The sequence below is a fragment of the Coenobita brevimanus genome, chromosome 51 (assembly GCF_032717465.1).
Source record: "Coenobita brevimanus isolate Jiangsu-jjx chromosome 51, ASM3271746v2, whole genome shotgun sequence".
NCBI lineage: Eukaryota > Metazoa > Arthropoda > Malacostraca > Decapoda > Coenobitidae > Coenobita > Coenobita brevimanus.
Window position 1 is genome coordinate 3,154,407 of NC_137004.1, and position 18,234 is coordinate 3,172,640.

General features: G+C 41.7%; 1 protein-coding gene across 2 annotated transcripts in view; it reads right to left on the reverse strand.

The window, feature by feature from the left end:
* Positions 1 to 18,234, reverse strand: part of LOC145400244 (uncharacterized) — a 538,777-nt gene that overhangs the window by 10,877 nt on the left and 509,666 nt on the right. For both annotated transcript variants that reach the window (XM_080272757.1, XM_080272756.1), the window contains one exon: positions 12,346 to 12,510. In XM_080272757.1, the coding sequence (XP_080128883.1) occupies positions 12,346 to 12,510 (165 nt within the window). The remainder of the gene's footprint in view (positions 1 to 12,345; positions 12,511 to 18,234) is intronic.

The window sequence follows — 18,234 nt, forward strand, 5'->3', positions numbered from 1 at the left end:
TTCCGCCGTATAAAGCAACCTTTGGTAGCTATATCCAACAGAAGCTCGCTCCCTGGCATGGTAAGTGTACTGTAACAGTACAACATTACATTATAAGCATTGTATTTATATGTACAACTTCATACGGGATGGTATTTATATGTACAACTTCATACGGGATGGTATTTACTGTACATGTACTGTATAACTACATAAACCATTGACTTCTCCATGTGAAACTTCATAGAAGTTGTGTGCAATCCTGAAGTTGCAACTTAGTACTGCATGGTCACTTTTGCCGAATGGAAGGTGATACATTAAATTGTCAATATCGTTTTCTTGCCTAGTGATTATAAGATCTAGTACTGAGGGTACATCAAGTCCTCTTTTTATGGTGGATTCCCTTACATGTTGCGTTAAGAAAAACTCCTGCACGAGATCCAGGAGCTTTTGGTCCCCACAGCTTTCTTGGCTTATTATTTCTAAAGTATTCCAATTTATATTTGTAATAAAATCTCCAATTGGTATGATTCTTTCCTATTTCTCCTCCATTCTATGTAGTCATGCTCTTAAACTCTGAATTGTAATCCCTGCCAGATCATCATATTCTCCTCTTTCCCATGTGTTTGATCTGACAGGCATGTCTAAATTTACTACAATTACTTTCCCTTCTGATGTATTGATCTCTACTGCAATCAGTTCTACTTGTAAGGGTATATCTAGTTCTATTTCTTTGAATTTTAGAATTTTCTTTGTTATTGTTATAATTCCTCCTCCTTTTTTTAAATTCCTATCTCCTCTCCATATGTTGTATTCCTCTAGGACAGTGGTTCTCAAACTGTGTTCCACGGAACCCCAGGGTTCCATGAAGACCTTTCAAGGGTTCCGTGGCAAACAATATATATATATATATATATATATATATATATATATATATATATATATATATATGTATATATATATATGTATATATATATATATATATATATATATATATATATATATATATATATATATATATTATAATATTTATTTGAACATGAATGGATAATATGAAATATGAAAGTGATGAAATCTTTTGCATTTGAGGAGAGAGAGAGAGAGAGACTCTGTACGTGAAGTGTACAGGTACGTTGGGCGTTTGAATGCGTCCCAGTCCCACCCACTCCACTGCAGTTAGCCAGTATTGTTGTGCCAGGCCTCATGACGTGTGTGTTTCGCTGCATTCCTGTGTTGTTAACTGTAGTATTAAAGTTCTACGATGGAAAACTGGTTGAAATACCACACCTTACGGCCGAAGGTGCAAGGTGATACAATACATCTACTGATTCTACTGAGTGTAGTGAGCGTGTTGAACAGACAGGTGCAATTAGTGATGTAACAGAATCCCTGCATGAACCACATACCTCTACTTCTGTGACACAAGAATCAAGAGCTAAATCAGGTACCGGATATTCAAAGAAGCGCAAATTTGATGACAGTTACATAAAATTTGGTTTCATGTCAGTTGGAGATGAAAATGCTCCTGATGGACAATGTGTTGAATGTAATCAAGTTTTGGCTAATTGTAGTTTGATTCATGCAAAATTGAGGAGGCACCTTGAAACCAAGCACCCACAGCTAGTTAACAAACACAGTGATTATTTCGTAAGAAAACGAGATCAGTTAAAAGGGAATATTGCTTCCATCAAGAAATTTGCTTACCAAAACAATAGAAATGCACTTAAAACCTCATACCACGTAAGTTACCACATTGCTACGGCTGGTGAAGCTCATACGATTGCAGAATCTTTACTGAAACCATGCATGAAAGATGTGATTTACTGTATGTTAGGAGAGAAACATAGCAAGATTCTAACACTGTACCCCTGTCAAATGACACCGTATCAAAGAGATGGCAGAAAATTGTGAAACAGTGTTAATAAATCGCACAAAAACAAGTCCTGTGGGCTTCACCATTCAACTTGATGAATCTACTGACGTTGCAGGTCTAGCTGTCCTCCTTGTGTTTGTACGATATGTTTCAGATGAGTCTGTGCACGAAGATCTGCTGTTGTGCCAAGCTATCGAAACGACAACAAGAGGTGAGGACATATTTAAGATCTTGGACACTTTCTTCACCAAAAATGATCTTGGGTGGGACCTTTGCATAGCTGTCTGCACTGATGGTGCAAAGGCAATGACAGGCCCAGTAAAGGGTGTTATTGGTCTCATAAAAAACGTTGTACCTGCTGTGGAGCATAGATACTGCTGCCTTCATAGACAGGCGCTAGCTGTGAAAAAGATGCCAAGTGATCTAAAAGAGACACTTAATGAAGTAGTCAAGGTAGTAAATTTCATCAAGGCTAGGCCTCTTCATTCTCGAGTGTTTGCCTCATTGTGTCAGGAGATGGGGTCCATTCACAGAACTCTGCTGGTACATACAAGGGTGCGTTGGCTATCTCGCGGTAAAATTCTTTCACGTGTGTATGAATTGAGAAATGAGATTGAAGTATTTCTCAGAGAGCACAAGTCTTCTTTGTCAACCCATTTCTTTGATGAAGTCTGGGTATGTAAGGTGGCCTATCTTGCAGATATATTTTTGAAATTAAATGAGCTTAACTTATCATTACAAGGTTCTAATATCAACATTTTGAATGTTCAAGACAGAATTGAGTCCTTTCTTCTTAAGATTGAGTTCTGGATCGGCTGTGTAAAGAAAAACCAGACCGAGTGTTTGCATAATTGCCATGCATTCCTGAACGAAAACTCCTTAGAACTGGCTGACGGTACAAGAGACTGCATGATTCTGCACCTACAGCAGTTAAAGGATAATCTACGAGAGTATTTTCCAAAGCAGTCAGACCCTCTGACATGGCTACGCAACCCATTCATGGATGCAGATAATGTGATGAAGCAGAATCTGTTAGTGACTGAAAAAGAACAGCTAACTGACATTGCCACTGACCTTCCTTTGAAAACTAAATACAACAAGAACTCCCTCCTTCCTTTCTGGGCAAACCTATCGCATGAGTACCCGGAATTAGCAAAACGAGCATTGAAACATCTTATGCCCTTTGCAACAACATACATGTGTGAAGCAGCTTTCGCTATATTGCAACCAAAAACAAATATCGAAGCAAGTTGGATGCAGCACCTGATATGCGTCTGCAGTTAACATAGTTCCAGATTTTGATGGTCTCGGTTCCCAGAAACAAGCTTACCCATCACATTAAATAAGGTAAGAATTTTGATGCTGAGTACGTACTAAACTGCACTTTTATATAGTCGCATGTGTGTGTGTGTGTGTGTTCTTACCTAATTGTTCTTACCTAATTGTATCTTTACAGGAATGAGTCAAGCTCGTATTGTCCCGTGTCTTAGACCATATTTATCGTACATATCCTTAAATTTGTGAATTGTTTTGGCACACACTATTTCATTCAGTAGTGCATTCCATTGATCAATTGCTCTGTTTGGGAAACTGAATTTCCTTACGTCTTTATCACCTCTCCTTATGCAGTTTTTTGCAGTGTCCTCTTGCTGATGCTTCTCCATATGTTAAATAATCATTTATGTCTATTTTCTCCTTTCCTGATATACAGTTATATAGCATTATCATGTCACCTCTTTTCCTTCTCTCCTGTAGTGTTGGTAGATTCAGTTTATTTAGTCTTTCTTCGTAGCTTAGGTCCCTTAAGCTTGGTATCCATCTTGTAGCGGCCCTTTGAACTTTTTCAATCTTGTCTATATGCTTTTTGAGATGAGGACTCCAGACTATTGATGCATATTCCAGGGTTGGTCTAATGAATGATGTTATTATCCTTCTTAGCATGTCTTCATTTATGTATGTGAATGCTATTCTCATATTTGCAAGCAGTGTATACATGTTCCGTACCTTCTCGCTGATGTGGTCAGCCGGAGATAGTCTGTTATTGATAATCACACCTAGGTCTTTCTCTCTTTCTGATGTGTATAGGGTTTTATTTCCTAACTTATAATCCCAATCAGGTCTTTTTCCACTTTTACCAAACTTGATTACATGACACTTGTCCACATTGAATTCCATTTGCCATGTACTACTCCATTCATGAAGTTTATTTAATTCTTCTTGTAGCTCCCTACAAGAGTCTGTGCTAGTAATTCTCCTTTGTATTTTTGCATCATCTGCAAACATATTCAGATAGCTCTCATTTCCAGTGTTACTGTTTATATCATTTATGTACACTAGAAACATGATTGGTGCCATTTCCAGGATGAGTAGTTTCCTCTTAGTACTGTCCTCATTTCTCTTTTTATGAGAAAGTCTTGCATCCAACAAAACAGTTTGCCTCGAATTCCTCCTTGATGGTACAGCTTCCATAAAAGTCTTTGGTGTGGTACTGTGTCAAAAGCTTTCTTGAAATCTAAATAGATACTGTCCACCCATCCTTCCCTTTCCTGTATTGTGTTTGTTACTCTGTCATAGTAGCTCAACAGATTAGTAACACATGATTTTCCTTTTCTGAAACCAAACTGTCTTTCTGTTATCATACTGTGTTCTTCTAGATGATTTACCCAAGCTTTTCTTATAAGTTTTTCTAATACCTTGCTTACAACACTGGTCAGTGATACTGGTCAGTAGTTGAGAGGATTTTGTCTATTTCCTTTCTTGAATAAGGGGACTATATTTGCTTTTTTCCAAATATCAGGTAGTTTCCCTTGACTCAAGGATTTCTTGAAAATTAAAAATAATGGTTTACTTAACTCCTTTGCACATTCTCGTAACACCCAACATGAAATTTCATCAGGACCACTTGCTTTTCCTCTGTTTAATCTACTTAACTCCTCTTGTATTACTTTTTCTGCTATTTGTATATCTGGTAGTATGTGTGGACATGCGTGTTCCACATATTCCCTCTCAAAATTTTTTTCTTCTGTAAAAACTAATTGGAAATTCTTATTTAGTGCTTCACAAATATCTTTCTCTTGTGTATAAGTGATTCCCTCGTCCGTGATGGATTGTATTATATCTTTTACTTTGGTTTTGCTTCTGATATAGCTGTAAAACAGCTTTGGTTGATTACTACTTTTATTTATTATATCCTCCTCAAACTGTTTTTGGGCTTCCCTCCTTATTCTTGTATAGTCATTTCTTGCCTGTTTGTAATTATTATACGCCCTTTCACTATTGTGTCTTCTGTATCTATTCCACAACAAATCTCTTCTTTCTTTTGATTTTTTACATTCTGTATTGAACCATTTCTGTATTTTCTTATCTGCTTCTTTGTGCTGTGGGATGTACTTCTGGACTCCTATTTCATAAAATTCACAAAATTTTTTATATACAGCATTTAAATCTTGTCCTCTAAGCTCATTTTCCCAATCAACTTCTAAGAAATACTTCTTTAGGTTTTGATAATTTCCCTTTTTATAGTTTAGTCTCTTTTTGTAACTGTCATTGCTGTTTACTATGTCATATGCTATCCTGAAGTTATAATTTAGTACTGCATGATCGCTTTTGCCGAGTGGAGGGTGATATATTAAACTGTCAATGTCATTTTCTTGCCTAGTAAATATTAGATCTAGCACTGAAGGTACATCAAGTCCTCTTTTTCTAGTGGTTTCCCTCACATGTTGCATTAAGAAAAACTCTTGTACGAGATCCAGGAGCTTTTGGTCCCAACAGCTTTCTTGGCTATTTATATCTAGAGTATTCCAATTTATATTTGTATTGAAATCCCCAGTTAGTATAATTCTTTCCGATTTCTCTTCCATTTTATGTAGCAAGGATCTTATACTCTGAATTGTACTCTCTGCCAGGTCCTCATATTCGTCTCTTTCCCATGTGTTTGATCTGGGTGGCATATACAAATTGGCTACAATTACTTTACCTTCAGATGTGTTGATCTCAACTGCAATCAGTTCTACTTGTGATGGTATATCTAGGTTTATTTCCTTGACTTTTAGATTTTTCTTAGTTAATATTATAATTCCTCCTCCTTTTTTTAAATTTCTGTCTCTTCTCCATATATTGTATTCCTCTAAGTTTAGTATGTCATTGGACATCCTTGGTGTTAATTTTGTCTCAGTTAGGCATATTATTTGTGGTTCATTTTCTCTGACATAATTATTTATCTCTAGTAATTTAGATACCATTCCATCCACATTTGAGTACATCAACTTTATCATTTTGTTTATATACTTGTCATGACATGGTTCTACTACCTTCCTCCTTTTTATTCCATCCTGTTTGTGTGAGGTGGTAACAGGGAGTTGTGGATGAATTGGTATGCTACGTATCCTCGTTTACAATAGCCATCACCAACTCATCAGTCCGGCGTCAAGTCGCCAGCTAGCCGGCCAGGATTTCTCAAGAAGATATCCACGACGTGTTGGTCGGCTGACGGACGGCTGCCACTGTCAGCTTGACAAGTCATGTGAACAGTTACATTAGAATGCATGTAAGATATCTTGATGGCGTCTAGCTGCTGGACAGCATGTCAGAGCCAAAACGGGTCGTGTGATTCAACCTTAAATTGTTACCACCCAGCGTTGTAAATGGTTTCCAGTCTTACAGAAAACCATGAGGTTTGTCATTCACTGTAAAGCCACCTGAGAAGGAAAGAAGAGTAATAAAAAGTGACAGGAAAGATGGGAGAAATTGGAAGAGAGGGCAGACAGAAAAAGAATGATGCAAGTGAGAGAGCAAGCAGGGAGCATTACAGCAAAGTGAGTGGATGATGGTCACCACCACCTACCACTGACTGAGAAGTCCTTGCAGTCAAGGTTGCCACAAGTACCTCACTGCTCCTCTGACCTGTCTGCTTGCATCCCTCCATCACTACGGCAGGCACGTAATACCCGTCTAGCAACAATCTCATCCCTTTTCTGACCAACTCAGAACTCTCTAATGCTACTCCCAGTCCTTCATGTATGCAACAGGTCTGCTCTGGAACTTCTCCCTCTGTCTGTCTTTCCTACTGCCTATGATCTCCAGTCTTTCAAATGCAGTGTGTCCAGGCATCTTGAAATGAATGGATCTTGAATTTGGCTCTTTGTTGTCTATTTTTTTTTTTTCTTGGAGGAAGCAGTTTGCAGGCCACTGGCATTTGGTTCCTTCCTTGCATTAAAAATAAAAAGTAACCTTTTCTTAGCTACTGGTCCACATAAGAACTGCAGTGTGGTTCAGATGATACAATCAATGTAGGTAAATACTGCAAGTCTAACTACATGAATGTACTGGCAAACCGAGTGGAATATTACCGTATGTAGAAAGTTACCAAATCGTCACTGTAATGCTAGATGTTTTAGGGTCGGCTTCCTGTCCCTCTAACGCCTAGTGTGTAGCTGGGTTCTCTTTCTAGACCGGAGCTTAGACAAATAGGAGAGAGGCAGGACACAAAAACTCAAGGCAACAACCTTACATGTGTATTACTAAATTCTACAGCAAAACGGGTAGATGTCCCAAATACAGGTATACTGGACAATTATAATTCTTAGGCCTAGATATGGGGTGTTAGTATCACGGAGGATACTACTCAGGACAAGGTCGGGTAAGCACTTAGGGCAACAATCTCATCCCTTTTCTGACCAACTCAGAACTCTCTAATGCTACTCCCAGTCCTTCATGTATGCAACAGGTCTGCTCTGGAACTTCTCCCTCTGTCTGTCTTTCCTACTGCCTATGATCTCCAGTCTTTCAAATGCAGTGTGTCCAGGCATCTTGAAATGATGCCTGGACACTTAGGGCACTTAGGGCAGAGGGGTTATGCACTATTATTGCAGGAAGTCTAGGTTCTATATATTGGTGGAATTGGTGGCACTATTTCACTGTGGGTAATTATTACTTTAACACTGGGGCCTGAGTATGATCTTAGTGTGGTGCGGCGTTACTATTTGGTAGCATGTTCACTGTAATAGACCCGTGTTTCACTGCCTTGCCATGTTCACTGTTACCTTGCTTATTCCACCACCCTTTTATATTGTTACTGATGCTTTTCTCACTGACTTCCTTTATACTGTTAACTCACTGTTCTGCCTTTACTTCACTATGTCACGGGCACTGTGCTTTCACTGTCGCTCCTTTTGGGTCTGGGGGTCGTGGCGGTCAGGTACAGGGGCAGCGGACGTGGCTCAGCCTCGCTACTGACGGGGCTGGGTTCCACCAGGGGCCTCTGTGTTCAGAGGCCACGGGATCACTCGTAGGGATGTTCTCTCTCATTTGGGGCTGCTGGTGGCGAAGGGCCCCGTGCTTTTGGGGCTTGGGGCGGGAGTCTGGCCCTCAGGGCTGGAGCCGAATATTTGCCTGAACTTCTCGCTCGGGTGCCTGACGGAGGATGAAGATCTCCAGCATCTGGGTGTAGAGAGGTCCCTCCTGGTGGTCCTGGGAGCAGTCTGGAGGTCCCAAGGGCTGCAGTCCGTGGTGGTTGGGGACACTGTCAGGAGGGGGGCTGGAGCATCGGCCTACGTCGGGGTCCGTCAGGCGAGTCCTCTCAGGAACCGGCTGCAGAGAGAAGAGCCCGGTGGTAGTCACGGGTCCTCTCCAGTACTCCTACAGCCTGGGGACTCCCTTTGGGTCATAGGTTGGTGGGCAGGAGTCAGAACCTGACGGAGGAGCGGCTACCGGCCGTCTCCTACCTGGGGGCCCAGCTACTGGCCGTGGCCTTCTAGGGGCACGGGCACCGGCTGTTGCCAAGGCCCGGCTACTGGCTGTGGCCTGGGGGAGGGAGCAACTACAGGCTGACTCAGGAGCACCTTCAGAGCGGCTACCAGCCGTCTCCTGGTTACCTCCAGAGCGGCTGCAGGCTGTCTTCTGTAGGAGGGTCAAGAGGCTACAGGCCGTCTCTCGAGCAGCACCTTCAGAGCCGCTACCGGCCGTCTCCTGACGAATGCGGGAGTGGCTACCGGCCGTCTCCTGGTTACATCTGGAGTGGCTGCAGGCCGTCTCCTGTAGGAGGGTTGAGCGGCTATTGGCCATCTCGTTAGGGGCACACTTAGAGCGGTTTCTGACCGTCTCCTGACGAAAGCAGGAGCGGTACCGGCTGTCTCCTGACGAAGGCAGGAGCAGCTACCAGCCGTCTCCTGTTTACCTCCAGAGCAGCTGCAGACCATCTCCTGTAGGAGGGTTGAGCAGCTACTGGCTGTCTCAGGGGTGCTGACTGGAGCTGGAGTAACAGCTCCACCCTGTGGTTGTTGGTGGTCGGCTTGCCCGGAAGGTAGTCTAGTATTCCTGCTATGGTGGCGGCGGGCGAGCTCTGGGTCATAGGGATGCGCGGCCCGGGCGGACTTATGTCCTTGTTGCCCGGAGTCCAGGCACGCTGTATATGCTCCTCGGAGGGCTCCATCTGGGGGTGTTGGGTTGCCCTCAGTGACGTTATACTGCATTTTAGTCACATTTAGTTTTTCAGTTCAGTACCTTGCCATTAAAACAAGCCGGCATAAAAATATTTTCCAGTGCGGTGTCGGCAGAAAACTGCTGTTGAACAATTGACAAAATTTTCCCCAGTGGGCTGAGTACTCTCCATTTCGTCATCCATCCAAGCAAGCTCCCAAACCTTGCTGAGCAACGATTCACTCGGAAATTCTGCCTTATTTTTCACCCGAGTGGCACACACTTGTTACAGATTTCACCAGCGACTTTGCAATCGATGAAGTGCAAGATTATCACATTTTTAATAAGAGGTTGCAACTATTTAGGTTAATTACACGCACAGAGCACCCAGTATTTTCAGTGGATTTATAATTTTTTTCATTTTTATCGCCGTACTAAGTCACCTTATGTTTATGTATCTCAGGTGATTTTAATCTCTAGGCCACTCCCACTCAATCCTGTTATAGACTTATATTAGCTGTGGTCAAGAAGGGCCGTGTACGTCACCAGTCTAGATCGGTCTAGGTTGGTCCAAACTGGCTCGCAAAAAAGATGCCATTCTGTTGACTGAAAAGAAAAAAATGCCAATCTTGTCAAAAGCATCTCCATGCATGCTCCATCCATTCGTTTTTATTATTCGTCTCCCCTGGGGACGGGGGGAGGGGGGAAATACTTCTTCAGTGTCCCTGCTTATCGCTAAAGACGACAAAATTGGGCCTTTTTGACTCCAAGCTTTCACTCTTCACTGTTCTCATTTCTTCTCCTATCCTTCCACTCTTCTTGATAGTTCCGTGTTTCTTCCGGCCTTTATTTTCCCCCTGCTCCCATCAGGTTGGACATTTTGTTTCATGGCATGGACAGTTTAGGGATCTCCCACTGACGTCGATCCTTCCTCCCGTCCTGGGCCAAGCCTTGCAACCAACTGACAAGTCAATCCCTTCATCGTCGGGCCACTTTAACGCCAAGCAGTTTCATCGCCGTCACTCCATCACCAAGCAACTTCAACGCCATGACGAGTTCAACACCAAGACCACCTCAACATCAAGGCTACATCAACGCCAAGACCACTTCAATGCCAAGCCAGCATTAACGCCAAGGCGACTTCTACGCCAAGACCATTTCAATGCCAAGACCACTTCTACGCCAAGACCACTTCTATATCTTCCCCGTTTCTGTTCCATTGCTAGTCACATATTTTTGCTTTGAATTAGTTCCATATAGTCTTTGATACCTTGCACATTATTCAATTCACTTCTGTCATTCACCGTTTCTGCTTCCTCACTTTCCATACCTCAACTAAATTAGTCATACATTCACTTTATATATCCATCTCGTACCTTCTTGGCCGTCCATTCTGCCTTCGGTGTTTAGATTCACTCATATAGTCACGATCACTAGTTTCTTTACTTCCCTGACTGGAGGGAAATGGAGGACAAGGTTGGAGAATGGCCAGGGGAGAAGATATTGGCGTCACACACACACACACACACACACACACACACACACACAAAGAGAGAGAGAGAGAGAGAGAGAGAGAGAGAGAACCGCTATTATCCATCGGCCTGCCCTTACATTATCCGTGTCTTCCCTCCCGCCTGAGAGGTATAGTAACAAGCGACCGTGATAGTACAGTACTTGTACCTTGTACCTATCAGTTCCTTCAGTGTAAGCTTACCATTTAAGTACATTCTTCTGCTTTGTATCCCCTTCTGTCATATGACTTATTTTATATTTTATTTTTGCTGTCACCAGAATATAGTTTGTTTTGTTTTTAGCGTTGTACAGACGACTGGTAGTGGAGGGATTAGAAACGAACTACATTAACTCATCTTGCAATAAGAACTCTTCCCATCCACTTAATAAGTTCATCTGAAGGTAGCAAGAATAAACCAAATAACTACATCATTAGACTGAGCGGGTTTAAACGACAGACTTTCATTCTACACGTTTCACGAATTTTTGCAGGCTGTTTCATATCCTTTCCATCCCATACACCTCGCTATACATTCTTTAACCCTTGAATCCAGTGAAACGTTTATAACTTATTCTTACTACCATTACGCGATTTGTACTTAGTTTCAAAAGGCTCTGACGGTGAAGGGGTTAACTATGGCTCTGGTTAACGTCACTCTGTCCAAAAAAGTGTACTATATAAGCTGAATCGTCTTGTTCGGATAAAAGACTACACTAAAAATTGCGTCAAAAGACTGAAAGGGTTAGCAGTCCTCTCTATATTGCTCTCTTGATATTTTATACACACGTCATTCTAAAGTTTTACACCCATATGCTAAGATGGATGGCATACACCTTCATGTAGTCTCCTTAACTGCTGCCATTTATCTTCCTTGAACTACTTGGTTATTAAGATAATGAAAGGGTATTGGACTAAGTTTGTACGCTCGCCACAACAACTGGATATATACAGTAGGTCAAAAAATACTCATGGTACTTCCCCCTTACCAACATCTAGGTTCTCTTCTGTGTGAATGACAGAGTGGCCTGTCACAAGGAGCTCTGTTGGTTTGCTTCATGTTTTCCTGTTTCTGTTTCTGGATATCCCCCATCTCACTTATTAAATGTAGGAAAAAGCGAGGTGATGACAATGTTGATGACTTCATTTTGTATTAAACGTAAAATCAAATAATTATGTTCTCTGGGTTGGTAATATATAAATACATGTACCGGTATGTCTTCCTTCCCGTTAGCCTTCCACAATCAAGTTGGAAATAATTTGAACTTTTATCAACATTGCAAGAGATAACACGAGCAAAAAGGTTAAGAACGACTGCGTAATGAGATTAGGGGTCGTACTCCATTGGATATATTGTAACACAATTTTTTTGTTGATTTAGTCTGCCTATTATACATCAGTATGCTCTTGTAGGTTACTGAATCAAACAATATCGATATTTGAACGGTATAAATAACATGCAAGAGAAAGGTAAAGTGTAATATGCAAAACAAATCCCTTTGGAAGAGGTACCACGACGCCTATGCAGCATTGAAAACGGCCCTAGGTTTCAAATTACACTTACTTCTCAAGCGCTATCATCTGCTGCTTCTGGTGCTGGTAGTGGTACATGTGAGCGGACTGGGCTAGCTTGCGATCCCCGGAGGAGGGCGAGAGGTCTTTGTTGGGGCCAGTCACTCCATAGGCAGGGTACTCCGCGTCCTGGGCAGCGCGGTGGCTCTTGTTCAGCCTGGCGGGAAAGAAGACACTGGTTATATAAGTAGCATAGGAGAATGATATACGGTAATGGCTCTGCGTGGGGAGGGGGAAGTACTGGTTAAGATTTATGGTAGTAATCCTAGAAACTGATATTGTATAAGTAAAATATATATGGTATTCATCCCTCAAAAGAAAATGGTTTGTGTACGGGTAGCAAAGAATGATATTGGTAAGGGAAAATAGTACTGAGTAAGATAAACAGCAATCGTTATAACAGTAGATGAGTTCTTGTACAAGTGAAATATGCTTGGTAATAACCGGTAATAATTCACAAAAAAAAATGAATGGTTTTACGATAGCCTACACGAGTACCAAGAAATTATTTATGATAATGACCCTGAGTGAAAAAAGCCCGGACTAAGTTGTATGGTAATCGTCTTAAAAAATGACATGCTGTACAGCTGAAACGTATATGGTTGCCGTCCGCTGCAAAATGACACTGTATGAGTAATAAAGCAAGATATATGGTCGGCTTTGGAAATCATTATGACAGGTCGGCGAGGAAAACACAGGATAATCAGATTCAGAAATCATAATGACATACCAGAGATTATAATTTTATAATGATCTGTCTGCAGGTCAGCTGTGGCATAAACTGTAGCTTCAGTCGGATGATTTATTTTTTTCTCCTTATTCCAAGTAATGAAGATTATATCACACCTCCAGCTCGATAAATCTCTCCTACGATCAATGTATTGTCAGTGCATAACAAGATTGGAACGGAGAAAGATGTTATTGGACTGAAAGAATTAATTGTCCTCATCCCCCTTTCCGTCCCTGTTATCATTTAAGGATCTAGTTCCTCCTTCCTCTTCAGTTATCACAGCAGCCACTCCCCTCCTCCCACCGTCACAACACCCCATCCCATCCCACAACCACAGCAGTACCTAGGCCTTTCCTCCCTCCTCCCACCGTCACATCACCCCATCCCGTCCCACAACCATAGCAGTACCCAGGCCTCTCCTTCCTCCTCCCACAGTCACATCACCCCATCCCATCCCACAACCACAACAGTACCCAGGCCTTTCCTCCCTCCACACACCCTTACTGTATTCTGTCCACTTTACCTTGGCCTAAAATTTGCCCTTCTCCATCTTGAATGCTGAGTTATAACAATAGATTAACACTAATGCTAGTCACGGAGAAGTACTACAGAAAGGATTTAAAGCCACAGTACTGTCTTTCCGCCACTGAGCTATGTGAAATAAGCTGCACAAAAAGGATGAAAATTTGGGCCAAGTTAAAGTGCATGACCTATAAACCCCCTCTCCAACAACACCCATACCTGTCACAGCACCACTATTCTACTTTCCTACCCCCGACCATCACATTACCCCCACTCTCTTCCCCCAGCCTAACCTACACCAGCACAACTCCCCCACCCTCCTACCCCTCACCATTACATCATCCACTCCCTATTCACCCTCACTCTAACCTGTCACAGCATCACTCCATCATCCTTACTTTCTCCCTCATTCCCTCTCCCCATCCATACCTGTCACAACACGACTTCCCCCTTACTCTCTTTCCTTTTCCACTTCTCCCCATCCATACCTATCACAGCACCACTTCCCCTCCTTTACTCTCCCCCCCTTCCCCTTTCTCTCGCCACCACCCGTCATCTAGACTCCACCAAACTATTTCAATAACCGGAGGAGATTATCGTGAGTGTGGCCATTTATTTATATTATGGCCGGCAGCTGCGGGCTTTTGGTGGGAAATGACTTTCACCGCTCGCTAGATTAATTTCCTCATGCGTTCTCAATTCATCAGGTTTTCCCCCTGGGTGAGGCTGAAGTCGTACTGTAGTTCATCATTGTTATCTTTATATTTACCATTATCAACAGTATCATCATCTTTTCCTCCTCCTCCTCCTCATCATCATCATCAATATCACCAGCGGCAGGAGCATCTTCATCATGATCATAATCATAATAATCATCATCATCATCATTGTTACTATCATCTCATAATTATTACCATCATCCTTAAAACTGTCTTTTGCATTAGTCCTTGAATCCAGGAAGCCCCTATTAAGCTGCATGAAATTGCCGGATGGCTGCTTGAATAAGTTAATAGGCGACGCAATCATAGCGATGGGTTTTGAAAAAAAAAAATAATAATAATAATTCCTGATTATCTCATTAGTCTGTATATGCAAAGGTTAAACGGTAACAATCAGTACCACAATACCCCCCTTGAGGTGAAGGAACCTCAAGCCAAATTACTGTAGTGCAGAATAGATAAAGATAAGTGACCGTCCTACGTCCCTGGTGGCATTACACTATCGAAAAACCCCTAGTCGCCTCTTGAAAATTCGAACCGACTCGCAAAGCACATAGCTTAATCACATCTGGAGCCTAAACCACTATCCCCTCACAATAATAGTTTATAAATGGGGAAAAAGATGGACTAAAAAGGTACCCGGTAAGCAGACAGAGAACCTCACGGAATTATATCCTTGGACCGAGATAAGCTAACAATCGATAAGTAAGAGTGGAAAAAGCTGGAAAAGATCAGACGGGCACGGAGGGATGTTGGACCAAATGAAACAGGAATCAAGAGACAAGAGAAACGAAGAACTAACAGAGAACTCATGGAATTATATTTTTGGACCGAAATGAGAGAACAAGCTAACAATCGATAAGTAAGAGTGGAGGAAGCTGGGAAAGATCAGAAACAAGAACGAAGGGATACTGTAGGACCAAAATGAAGCAGGAATCACGAGGCAAGAGCTGAGAAAGCGGAGAACCAACAGAACACTACAGGGAGGAATGCTGGTAGACAGAGGCAACAGGCTAACAGTCAGTAGGTATGGAATATAAGAAAACCCAGGAACTATACTCCTTTCACCTTAACTTGGCCCACATTTTAATCCATCAGCCTATTTCGCGTAGCTCAGTGGCAAAATAAAACAATACTATGCTTGTAGATACTCTCCACAGCACTACTTCATGACTAGCATCATTTTGTAGTTCTAATCTGCTGTTACAACTCAGCATTCATGATGGGGAGACGGCAGTTGTAGGCCAATTTAGAGTAAAATGAGCCTAGCATATATTTAGCAACATCCGATGGAAATAGCAAGTGTCATTCCTCTTGTGCTGACACTCACACCCCGCTAAATTATGGACGCTGTGTTGCTGTCTCGGGCCTGCTGCTGATGGCTGGGGGGTCGGGAGGAGGGGGGAGGTGATGGGGAGGAGAGACTAGTAGGGGAGGAAAGGAGAGAAGTAGGGGAGATGCGAAGGGGCGGTTGGGAAGTGAGTGAGTGGTGAGGGGGAAGGGGGGGACATGGTGAAGAGGGGAGATGTGAGGGGCAACAGTAAGGGAGGAAGGGAGAGGAGTAGGGATGTGAATGGGGCGGTTGGGAAGTGAGGGGGAAGGGAGGGGGGATGTGCTGGAGAGGATGATGTGAAAGAGGCAGTAATGGGAGAGGAATAAGGGAGATGTGAAGAGACAGTTGGGAAGTAAGTGATGAGGGGGAAGGGGGGGGGACGTAGTGGGGAGAGGGGATAAGAAAGGGCAACAGAGGGGAGCAAGAGGAGGGTGAAGAGGAAGGTGGGACGATGATATGGAGGCGCAGCAGTGGGAGAGGTAAAGTGGGAATGTGAAAGAGGAGCTGGAGAGGTGTGATGTGGAGTAGTAGCAGGGGAAGAAAGCAAGGGTGTGAGGTAGGAAATTAGGAGGTGGGGGTAGGGACTTATAACTCACCTTTTCACTTCCCTCCAGCCCACGCCAGACATACGTGCCAGGACTCACAAATATGCCCTTTAGATTTCTAGCCACTTAAAGGAAAGTGGAAGTGCGCTCAATTTTCAGTCACTTAAAAATATACACCCCTAGCTTCTAAATTCTTAAAGTGCTCTAATAATTTCTTGTAACTTAATGGCATTCTCATAATTTCTAGTCACTTAAAGTTTTCCCATAATATTCTGTCACTTTTAATGCTGCACCTTAAGTTTTTACTTTAAAAATGGGCACAGATAGCCTAGAAATGAGTAGTAACACTTGCTAGGCACTTAAAATGTTTAAGCATACAAAAAAAAAAAAAAAAAAGTTTCTACACAATTCAAAACAACTCAGATTCTACACGCTTAAAAATTCGCTTTAAAATGCCTCAGCTCAGACCCTCAAGCCGCGAAAACAAAACCGAAAAAATAGGCATAACCTATTTCACTTGAAACCCCCCCCCCCACACACACACAAATACCCAAGTATTTCTCCCAATAATAATAACCCAAACATCTCTATCAATCTAACCTAACCTGTTCTGTCCTAATCTAACCTATCCTAACTTAATCAGCTGAAATTATGGAAATCTAACATATCGGAAAATCCTGTGAAATCACGCCAAAAGTAGGATGTGAGTGTGGAGAGCTTGGCAGCATATGTTGCTCTTGGGAGTAACTTTGTCGGGGTGACTGTATGTATGATCCAAACAAGTCTTTACGTATTCACAGGTAAAATTTTTAAAATACCCGATATTCATGGTAATCTAAGAACCATAACAAATAACCCGTGAAAGGCTAATTTCAGTATGAAATAATGTTGGGCTGCGCCCATTTGAAAAAAAAAAAAAAATTGCCAGTTCTCTTGAAGGAGACATGGAGCTACCTTATTTTGCACTTTTCTCCAGTTTTCTTTATCAAAGCCCCGAATGTGATTCTTTGAGTATTTTTTTTTATGTTTTCAAGTTTCGATTTTTTTTTCTTTTTATAAGTGGTGAATAGCGTTTAAAAATCGGTCTTGTTTACAAGCACCATCGGCGCCGAAGACAGACGGACGCCATCTCAGAACTCGAGTTTTGTTTTCTTTGCACAAAATTCCCTTATCAGTGCTGATTCGTCCAAACCTAACCTAAATTTTCGTAAGTTAACCCAATGTCATTTATCCAGAGCAAACCATACCGGTATCTAACAAAATTTATTGTAAACCAACTTAACCTATTTTAGGCAAAACTAATCAAGCTTATCCTTACCTTAGCAATCCCTTATTTAATTGCATTTTCTTTGTTTATTGATGGATTCTCTTTATACCCGAAAACACACTTGTGTACGCCTTTACAGAATCTCTGAATCATTTCAAAGGTAGTTAAAGTTTTGTGGGATCACCTTATTTTGCAGATTTTTTTCTTCTTCACCTTAGCTTTTCATGGAATTCTTTGAGCATTTTCTGAGTGCATATTCAAGTTTCGATTTTTTTTTAATTTTAAAGGGTGAAAAGTGTTTAAAAAGTAGTATTTGTTTATAATCCCTAATGGCGCCAAAGGCACCATCTTAGAATGCCATTTTTTTACGAAATTACTGTTATCAGCGCCTATTAATCCAAACCTAACCTAAATTTTCGTAACAACCCAACCGTACCCTAACCTGTTTAATGCTAACCTAACCAAACAACCCATTTCTTGTAAACCTAACCAAAAATCCTATTTTATGCTAGCCTAACCAATCTTTTCCTAACCTATTCCTATGTAATTATATTTTCTCTATTGATGGATCCTCTTCATACTCGAAAACGCACATCTGTATACCTTTACCAAGTCACTGAATCAGTTCATAGATACATACACATTTTTGTTAATGTGTCTTATGTGTCTTTAAAGGTTACCATTATTCGATAAATGATGGCTCCACATCTGAAAATATATAATTGCCATGTGTCCTTCTTGAATGCTGGGTTGTTACAGATTACA